This window comes from Heterodontus francisci, chromosome 1 (genome assembly GCF_036365525.1).
Source record: "Heterodontus francisci isolate sHetFra1 chromosome 1, sHetFra1.hap1, whole genome shotgun sequence".
NCBI classification, from domain to species: Eukaryota; Metazoa; Chordata; class Chondrichthyes; order Heterodontiformes; family Heterodontidae; genus Heterodontus; species Heterodontus francisci.
Genome location: NC_090371.1, coordinates 275,866,867 through 275,877,772, shown reverse-complemented (window position 1 = coordinate 275,877,772; position 10,906 = coordinate 275,866,867). Strand labels below are relative to the sequence as shown.

General features: G+C 46.6%; 1 protein-coding gene across 2 annotated transcripts in view; it reads right to left on the bottom strand.

Moving 5' to 3' along the window:
• Positions 1 to 10,906, bottom strand: part of LOC137376896 (probable E3 ubiquitin-protein ligase HERC3) — an 89,839-nt gene that overhangs the window by 3,685 nt on the left and 75,248 nt on the right. For both annotated transcript variants that reach the window (XM_068045856.1, XM_068045863.1), the window contains exons 20-24: positions 10,651 to 10,817; positions 8,787 to 8,853; positions 6,280 to 6,362; positions 3,463 to 3,646; positions 214 to 316 (exon numbers count right to left, since the gene is read on the bottom strand). In XM_068045856.1, the coding sequence (XP_067901957.1) occupies positions 214 to 316; positions 3,463 to 3,646; positions 6,280 to 6,362; positions 8,787 to 8,853; positions 10,651 to 10,817 (604 nt within the window). The remainder of the gene's footprint in view (positions 1 to 213; positions 317 to 3,462; positions 3,647 to 6,279; positions 6,363 to 8,786; positions 8,854 to 10,650; positions 10,818 to 10,906) is intronic.

Here is a 10,906-nt window from a genome sequence, read left to right as displayed (position 1 = left end):
TGTATTTCTTTGGCCCTGAATCCTGCTAGAAACTGTGCCATTTAACAGCAAAGGGCAGCAAAATGAGCCAGCTGGATTGGAACAGCACACTTCAGGATGGGAAGAAAAACCAGGCCCCAGCATCCTGATCTCTCCAGTACCGAAATATATATTTTCTTGTGAGACTTCTAACACCTAACAAGGTCATATTTACACAAAAGAATCCATACTTACACAGAAACAACTTCTTTTTTTCCAAGGGAAACTCATGGAATACTTCCCAAAATATTTTTATAGTCGGATGTGCAGGATGGTAATCGCCTTTGTATATCGCACTCTGGTAAAACACAATTCAATAAAACAAAACTTTGCATGAGAAACTGCACAGTTCAGGGATCAACACACAAACATAGAGACGCACACACAGACCTATGTACTGATGTATACACACACACACACACACACAGACACAAGCACACAAATCCAGACACACAAAATACATACTCACACATCTGACCAAAAGAAAAGCACAATTACAGAATTTTGAGCTTTGAAATGGTTAAAGTTTCCTAATGATAAGGTGGCACAGAGAAATACATTGCAGAAGGAAACAGATTCGACCAAAGTTTGCGACTGCTTGTTGCAGTTAAATAGATGGGTCTCCTTGTAAAGACAGCTTTAACAGTACAATGTATTTTAAAATGGGTTGAGATTGCTTGGGACATCCCAGAGTGATTGGATTCCGATTCAACCTGACATGGGTAGTTCCAGACCGTTAAACATTAAAAATGGATCACAGGATGTCACCCTCAGACAGCCCTCCAGCACCCCTAGTGCCTGGCTGACAAATACCACCACCATAGGCCCGAGACCTGGGTGTAACCTGGTGTGGACCTTTCATTGAGAAAATCTGCCCCCCTGTGGTCTGTTTTATAATATAGATACCATCTTCACAGGAGAAATAGAGTAACCCACCCCGATAGGAACGTAGGAGCATAGAAGTAGGAGTAGGCCATTCAGCCCATTCAACATGCTCTGCCATTCAATTAGATCATGGCTGATCATCTACTTCAATGTAAAATGATTACTCCTCACATTCTAAAGTACAGAATAACTCAGATATCCTAACCCTCACCAACTCCTGTTCACGCATCACCCCTGTGCTCGCTGACCTACTTTGGCTCTGGTCCTTGAGCACCTCCATTTTAAAATACTCATCCTCACGTTCTAATCACATCTTGGCCTTTCCCCTCTCGATCTCTGTAACCTCCTCTAGCCCCACAACCCTCCGAGATCGCTGCGCTCTTTCAAAGCTGGCCTCCTGCCCATCCTTTGCACCACCACTGGCGACCTTCAGCCATCTAGGTCCCAAGCTCCAGAATTTCCTCAGTAAATCTCGCTACCTTTCTTGCCTCCTTTAAGACACTCCTTAAAGCCTACCTCACCTTGCAAGTAACATTCGCACCACCCAAGTGCCAAACAATGACAATCTCCAACAAGAGAGAATCTAACCATCTCCCCTTGACGTTCAATGGCATTACCATTGCTGAATTCTGCGGCGAGTAACTCACCTCCTGGCTCCCCAAAGCCTGTCCACCATCTACAAGGCACAAGTCAGGAGTGTGATGGAATACTCCCCACTTGCCTGGATGGGTGCAGCTCCAACAATACTCAAGAAGCTCAACACCATCCAGGACAAAGCAGCCACTTGATTGGCACCCTGTCCACCACCTTAAGCATTCACTCCCTCCACCACTGACACACAGTGGCAGCAGTGTGTAACATCTACAAGATGCAGCACTGCAGCACCAAGGCTCCTTAGACAGCACCTTCCAAACCTGCAACCTCTTCCACCTGGATGGACAAGGGCAGCAGCATGGGAACGCCACCACCTGCAAGTTCCCTTCCAAACCACACACCATCCTGACTTGGAACTATATCACCGTTCCTTCACTGTCGCTGGGTCAAAATCCTGGATTTCCTTTCCTAACAGCACTGTGGGTGTACCTACACTCCAAGGACTGCAATGGTTCAAGAAGGCAGCTCACCACCACCTTCTCAAGTGATGGCAAACAAATGCTGGCCTAGCCAGCAACACTCACCTCCGATGAAATGAACAAAAAACACCTGTCCTAATGTCTCCTTCACTGACCCAGGTGATTACACTGTTATGAAGCTTCTTGGGACATTGTGCCACGTTAAAGGCACTATATAAATGCACACTGTCACTGGCTTGATTTAATAGTACTAGATTTCAAAGGTGTGAGATTTCAATGGATGGGAATCTTTATTGAATTGGAACATTAGAAGCAATAATTTAAAAGGCGACAGAACTCATGAATCCATCCTCTGATTTACAGAACAAAAACCTTCAGCTTTGTTGCTAAAAACAGTGAGCTTGTACCTGCCTCTACACAAGTGGCAAGCTGGAGGAGAGGTTTCTTGATTCAGCAACTCAGTAAGGGGGATAATTTTCACCTTCTGCTGGTGGCGGGGGGGGGGGGGGGGCAGTGGTGAGGTGCAGCAGGTTACCTGCTCGGTCAGGTTTTATCCCATTGATGCAGATTCTACAAGGGGCGGATTACTGTCCAGGCTGGTGATGGTGAAATTAAGCCAAGTTAAAGCAGTGGGGGGAGTTTGGGGGTTGGGTGGGGGGGGAGAAACGGTTGTTGGTAGGAGGATATTTCTCTTTACACAACTATATTGGGAAAGAAAAATTTTCATTTATATAGTGCTGAGTACAACCAGGATATCCCTAAATGTATTTAAAGAGGAGGTAGATAGATTTTTGAAATCTCGGGGATTCGAGGGTTATGCGGAGCAGGCCCAAAAGAGAAAGTTGAGGCCTGGGACAGATCAACCATGATCCTATTGAATGGTGGGATAGGCTTGAGGGGCTGAATGGCCTACTCCTGCTCCTATTTCTTATGTCCTTACGTTCTTATATCCCAAAGCACTTTACAGCCAATGAAGTACTTTTTGAAGTGTAGTCACTGTTGTGGTGTAGAAAGCACGGCAGCCTATTTGTGCACAGCAAGCTCCCACAAACAGCAATGTGATAATGACCAGACAATCTGTTTTTGTGAAGTTGATTGAAGGATTAATATTGGCCAGGAAAGGAAGGGGAGGAAATTTGGTAAACAACTTCCAAAAGCCAATCTATGGCCCGGGTACCGAAATCAGTCTTCAGCGGAATAAAACGGCCATTTCTGTGCGTTCGGTGTCAACAAATCCTGAGAAACGCGGCATTACAGGAATTGTAGCAGGTAGGATACTACTCCAGGCTGTAGGATGTTTGGCAATTAATCAATATTGCCACATTTGGAGACAACAAACAGACTTTGTTTCCATGCCAGCAGAAACCAGGGTAATAATTGCTATTATTTTGCTGATATTATTGGCTAAGGGCCACGAAATTTTGTCAGACTATAAACAGACCAGGCTTAAGACCCGATGAGCAGATTGTCCTCTGAGGGTTCTTACCATCTCTAACTCCTTCCAGTTGTAACTGGTGTTTCCTACCACCATGGCCATCAGCTCACTGGGCTGGAAAAGCTGAAGCACCTTCCCTCCACAAACTTTCAGGAAGCCACTGGAGAAAGCTGAGAAGAGCTCCTGGACAGAGTTAATGAAGATGTAGTCCACGTAAGCTTGCACAAATTCCTTCCTGGGGAATGAACGTGGAATCACCATGAAGTAATGAAGCAATGACAAGGTGATCTTTTTCAGCAGCCAAACATATTTAACTGGGCCTGGGTCAACTTTTAAATCCTTTGTTTGTTCCTTCTGCATCTCAACACTGTGCTCCCCGTTTGGGATGTCTGACAGTGAACTTACCGTCACCCAGTGAAGCCAGACTAAATAACTATAATCAAAAAGATTCATTTAGTAGCGACACATGGAATCAAACATATTTCAGAAGGTCAGCACGATAAGCTGCATGTGCCAGCTTGGTTCAGTAGGAGGCCCTCTTACAGCAGGGTTGTATGTTCAAACCCCACTCCAGAATATGAGCATGTAATCTAGGCTGTCATTTCATTCCAGCACTGAAGGAATGCAGCACTGTCAGAACTTGCATTTATATAGCACCTTTCACCACCTCAGGGCATCCCAAAGAACATTACAGCCATGAAGTACTTTTAATGTAGTCACTGTTGTAACATAGAGAAATGCAGCAGACAGTTTGCACACAGCAAGCTCCCACAAACAGCAATGAGCTACTGACCAGGTCATCTGTAACAGTGATATTAGCCAGGATACAAGGGAGAATTCCACCTGCTCTCTTTCCAGTAGGACCACTTCTGCCCGAGAGGGCAGATGTGGCCTTGGTTTAATGTCTCCTCCGAAAGGTGGCACCCACCAACAGTGCAGCACTTCCTCAGTGCTGCACAGATGTGCCAGCCTGGATGAGGTGCCAAGGCTTGGCACTTGAACCCAAAACATTCTGACCCCGAGGTGACAGTGTTGTCACTGATACCTCTTCAAGTGGGACATTAAACTGAAGCTCCATTTGCCTGTTCTGGTAGTTCAGGTGAATGGTAACGATCCTATGGCCCGATTCAAAGAAAAGTTCTGTAGACGTCTTCCTCAACCAACACTCACAAAAAAACAGATTATCTGCTCATTCATCACCGTTGATGTTTGTGGGATCTTGTAAACTAGCTGTCGAGTTTGCATACATTGCAACGGTGACGAAGCTTAACATTAATTCATTGTCTAGTGAAGTGCTTTGAGACATCCTGAGGATGAAATACAATTCTTCACAAATGCAAGTTTTTTTTACACATTTGATAATTCAGTTTATCCAGAACTTTTTTTTAAATTAAAGTAAAACAACGATCGAAACAGAAAGCCCAGGAGATCACAGTGAACTCAAATACTATGGCTGAGCTGTCTCCAAGAACAGCACCACCAGTTTTAGAGACAGCTCAAGAAGATATCATTGCCAAGCAATAAAAAGGGAAAGTAAAATTAGATTCTATTACTCTCTGACCAGTAAACATGCTAACACATTACTTGGGGATGTGAGAAGAGGTAAGAGAGATGCATTGCATAGAATTTAACAGCACAGATACAGGCCATTTGGCCCAAGTAGTCTGTGCCAGCTTCATTTTTCACACGAGACTCCTCCCACCCTAACATATCCATCTATTCATTTCTCCTTAATATACTTATCTAGCTTCGCTTTAAATGTATCTATACTATTTGTCTCAACCACTCCATGTGATACCAAGTTCCAAAATCTAAACACTCTCTCACTTTCTCCTGAATTCCTACTGGACTTACTGCGGGCTGTCTTATATTTATGATTCCTACGGACGGAATTTAATGGAGCCGGCGGGGGCCTTGACCGCCTGGTGGAGAGCCAGTGAGAGACCCGCGTTGCCTTCTTTGGGGAAAGCCCGCCTTATGACAAGCCAATCAGGCACCTAAGGGGCCATCAGTGGGTCGTTCATGTGATCATGACCCCAGAGACAGAAGGTCCCGCCCACCATGCACTCGGCAGCGCCACCAGGGAGATGTGGCTGCTGCTGGTACTGGACCCACCGGAGGCGCTGAACCCAGGCCATAGGTGAGTCGGGGCGGGAGGGGTTTTGCGGGGGAGGGGAGGGTGTAGGGGGTCGGAAGCGAGGCAGAAGGGTGGCTCTCACTGGGCCCTCCCTTCCAGATGCCAGGTCCATCGATCAGGCCTTTGAGTGCCTTTGAAAGAGGGACAACTCCATCCCCCCGGCCCTGGGAGACCACAAGCAACCCCTATGCGGTGACAGGGCCGCCCGCCGCTGGGTTTATACCAACAGTGAAGGGAAGAGGCCCTTAATTGGGCATTAATTGCCCCTTAAGGGCCTCAATTTGCGGTGGGCCGGATGGCCATCCATGTGCCTTCCCGCCACAGACTTAATGAGGGAGGAGAGGCAGGAAGATGGCAGGGTCCTCACCTACCATCATCCCGCCCAACTAAATGCCCTCTCCATCTCCAAACTCACTACGGGGGGGGGAGCTAGTTTGTGTTTTCCCCACAATTGGAAGCATCTTCTCTACGTCTACCCCATCAAACACCATCAGAATTTTAAAGACCTCAAATAGATCACCCCTTGCTCTTTTTTTAAGCCTGTTTAGTCTCAGTAGGACCGGCCAAAATAAAAATGCACTTCTCTATATCAAGTGTAGTTTGTAAGTTCCAATATCAGAGTACGTGTTATTCCTCCAGCAGAAATAACCAAGCTCTACAATTCTCCGTTCAGGCAATATACTCTCACCCAGACATCTTCATTGAAGAGAGAGGTGACAATGCAGACTCACCTGTTGTCCTTCCTTACAGGTAGACTCTTACCTCCAGGGACTAGCTCCTGGAGCTCAGTGACTCCATAGTTTTCTCGAAGAATCTGTTCAAGGGGGAAAAGAGTTAGGAAATGAAAATTGAGGAAGAATCGCACACAATGATTCTCAGTTTGTTTCCACCCTCACAGGACATTGTGTGGAAATCATTTGTGAACCCACCGAATTCCACAGGATCATGAGGAATTACGGATGAGGAAGATCATTCTAATGCACCCATCCAGAGAGATTCTCTGGCTCCTCCCCCTCCTCCACTCCCCTACCTGAAAATTAATCCACATATTGATCCCTCCTTGGCTGGGATTTTATCTGGGCGACGGGGATCTTGGCCATCGGCTAAAGCACCAGTGAGAGCTCCACGTCACCTCCTCTCGGGAAGGCCCACTGCATTATGTGCCCATTAGGTACTTAAGTGAACAGCGGCGGGCCTTCCATGGGATTAAGGACCCTGGCGACAGAGGTCCTGCATGCTGAGAGCTGTCGGCCAATCAGAGGCTGGGAGCTCTTTCAATGAGCAGCGCCAACACAGAGGAGGATGCTGCTGCTACTGGACTCACCCGAGGCACTGGACACAGGCCACAGGTAAGTCAGGGCAGGAGGGGTTTCATTGGGTGGGGGTCGTGGAGGAGTGGGGGTAGGGGATTGGCAGCAAGGGCTGGGAATGGAGCTCAGCGAACCCCCCCCCCACCCTTTCCCACCTTCCTGATGCCGGGTGCCTCGATCAGGCAATGTGCCTTTAACAAGGGACAACCCACCCCCTCACACGCCCCCATCCCTCCGACCCCAGAGCCAGCAAGCTGGCCGGACCGCCACTGAGCTAATACCAGCAGCAGCGGGATGAGACAATTAGGCATTAATTGTCCACTTCAGGGCCTCAATTGGCAGCAGGGCGGGAAGGCCATTCACAGGCCTTCCACCCGGACATAATTTGGGAGGTGGGAAGGTGGCAGATTCCCCCGCCCACATCCCACCCGATTATATGCTCTCCCCACCTCCAAAGTTACCACAGGGGAGAGCATAAAATTCCCTCCTTTGTGTGTGAAGAATTTCCTGATATCAGTACCTTTCTCTACTTTGACCCTCTATCCTCTAGTTTTACTCCTACAATTTAATTTAAAATAACAATCATTCCCCAATCCCCTATATACCTCAATGAGTTCACCTCTCAGAGACACCTATTCCAGGCTGAAAAGACCAAGTGTATCCAGTCTTTCCTCATAACTGTGACCTGGGTCGGACACTGAGATCAGCTTCGTGGCTCCTCTCTCCACTGCCCCCAGCACTCAACTGCCTTTCTCTTATTTCTTGGCAACCAGAACTGAACTCGTTTCTCAAGGTACGGTCTGACCAGAGCCCCATACTGACTGAATATTACCTTCCCTGACTGACATTTTGGCAGTGTAGGCTAACGTCCAATTAGGTTTGCTGATTGCCGGTCAATCAGGGCTGCCAACTCTCCAGGATTGTCCTGGAGTCCCCAGGAATTAAAAATTAATCTCCTGGACACTGCTGCGAATGACTTTTATTTTCATTTTCTTTCAACACTTCTGTTTACAGGTTATGAAAATATTGGAGATAGACTGACAGGAATCTGTGAGGATGATCATTTTGGCACAACCAATGGCGGGAGTCGAGGGGGGTCGTGGGTGGGGCATTTGGAGGCGAGAGGTCACACAATGAAACCTCCAGGGATACGTCCAACCAGAGGTGGCAACCCTGATTAATTAAAATCAACAGTGCCCGCTTTGGAGGGTAATGGGCTGGGTGAAATGAAGCAATTGCAGCAAGATAAGGTTCCTCATGGTAGGCTCATTCAGAAAGTAAGTAGGCATGGGATTCAGGGAAGGTTGGCTGTCTGGATACAAAATTGGCTGGCCCATAGAAGTCAGAGGGTGGTAGTAGATGGAAAGTATTCAGCATGGAGCTCGGTGACCAGTGGTGTTCCACAAGGATCTGTTCTGGGACCTCTGCTCTTTGTGATTTTTATAAATGACTTGGATGAGGAAGTGGAAGGCTGGGTTAGCAAGTTTGCCGATGACACGAAGGTTGCTGGAGTTGTGGATAGTGTGGAAGGCTGTTGTAGGTTGCAACGGGACATTGACAGGATGCAGAGCTGGGCTGAGAAGTGGCAGATGGAGTTCAACCTGGAAAAGTGTGAAGAGATTCATTTTGGAAGGTCGAATTTGAATGCGGAATACAGGCTTACATACAATACAGAGTGGTGGGTGCGTGGAATGCGCTGGCAGCGGTGGTAGTAGAAGCAGATACATTAGGGGCATTTAAGCGACTCTTGGATAGGTACATGGATGATAGTAGAATGAAGGGTAGGTAGTTTGTTTGATCTTAGAGTAGGTTAAAGGTTCGGCACAACATCGTAGGCCGAAGGGCCTGTACTGTGCTGTACTGTTCTATGTTCTATGTTCTAAGCCAATCTTCCCAAGGTTAAGGAGTTTAGGCAAAAGAGCCCTTACCGCAAAATTAAGACAGAAAATTTCTTCAACATTGTCCTCAGGGTAATCCAACAGTTCCTGTAAGCTCCTTAAAGAAAATGAAAGCTTCTTGACCAGGTTGTTTGAGTAAGCACAAGTGATTTGCAAAAATCATTACTCCGTTGACATATAAACCCAGCATTTTATCTCAATCGCACACTCTCCTTTGTCCCGCACACCTGGTGAGTGGAAGGGGGAAACAGTTTGCAATGATCCCCTGTTAATGATTGATGTTTTGTTAGCTACTTTCCAATCCTGAGGCACTACTCCCACCTCTAATGATTCCCTATGGATAATAATGCAGCCATGCTGACTAATTCTTAAATCATTTTTGGATGTTCGTTTGTACCATAGAAAAGGTACGGCACAGAAAGAGGCCATTCAGCCCATCGTGTCTGCGCCGGCTTAAAAAAACTAGCCGTCCATTCTAATCCCACTTTCCAGTACCTGCTCTGTAGCCTTGCAGGTTACAGCACTTCAGGTGCAGGTCCAGGTACCTTTATATGAGTTGAGGGTTTCTGCCTCCACCACCCATCCTGGCAGTGAATTCCAGACACCTATCACCCTCTGGATGAAAAGGTTTTTCCTCATGCCCCCCCTCATGTCTACCAATCACCTTAAGTCTGTGCCCCCCTGGTAATTGAAGGGGAAACAGGTCCTTCCTGTCTACTCTATCTAGGCCTCTCACAATTTTGTACATCTCAATTAAGGCACCCCTCAACCTCCCCTGTTCTAAAGGAAAACAACCCTAGCCGATCCAATCTTTCCTCATAGCTGCAACTTTAAAGCCCTGGCAACATTCTTGTAAATCTCCTCTGTACTCTCTCTCCAGAGCAATTATGTCCACGTAAGGGCCTCAACTGGCAGCAGGGCGTGAAAGCCATCCACGGTGCTGGAAGGTGGGATTAGAATGGGCTGACAGTTTTTTCAGCCAGCACAGACACGATGGGCTGAGTGGCCTCTTTCTGTGTCATAACTTTTCTATGGTTCTCTGATTCGCAGACCTCCAATCCTCTGGTACCTCGTTTGGGAATGGTAACTTATGTAACATTCTCCTCCTTCTGAAATTTTATTTTTTGAAAAATCAGCTCAATCTGCGGTAGAAATTGAATTCCGTGCTCGTGCGTCTGGCCAGGGTCTCTGCCCTGGCAGCAGACCCCCCCTCTCACAAAACTGGCTGTGCCCTCCAGATTGGAATTAATCACCATTGAGAGTTTCTGCTAGTTGCATTCGTTTGCAGCCTTCAAGGAGGCTCTGAAAATTAAACTAGGCCTTTTGGGTACAAGGACACAAATAGAAAATTTTAAAAGCTTTTGAACGTAATTATTTTTTTTTTTAAATTTACTGAGAAACTGACGACAACATAACCATAAAATGGTTCTGTCTAATCTTCACAAGTCACTTTCCATTATTTAAAATCTGGTTATTAAGGTGTGGGATTGACACTGTAATTAAAAACGTTTTTCTTTGTGATAAACTCCTTTCCAGCTGTATTAATCAAACTGCACCAAATTACCACTCAAATATATCAAAGGTTTTATTTAAAGCAAAATAGTTTTTTTTGAAGATGGTGTTTTAAAACACTTGCCCGAATGCACTGGTCAATGGCAGGTTGTGTGTTCGGCGGCATGCAAATGCATTTGAGCGGAAACGTGAGGGGAAAAAAAAGCACATCTAAAAATGGGTGCCCGGATTGCCGACTGCGCTCAGATCAGAAACGCTACCTCAATGTCCTTCCCGGTTTGGAAAGAGCTTGCTCAAATTTCCAGTATCAAAACTGAAGGTAAACCGACCTTAAGGGCTGGGAGCACAAGACATCGGCCAACACCGTACACCGGACTCTCACCTGCCCTCCGTGGGAGAGAGCTCTTTCAGGTCCTCCAGAGTGGGTTTCACATTCAGCAGTTTTTTGTACAGCATGAGCGGGAAGTGCAGATCCACCACTGTGAAGTTATAAATGGCCAGGCCACACAGGATACCAATCAGGTGGAACCAGTTCAATTCCACAAATGTCTGGAGTTTGGGAAAGGACAGGAAGAAGTTAATGCTTTTAGTTCAAGCAACCTGCAATTTTACACATTGCTAACAGGGCGACAGACAAT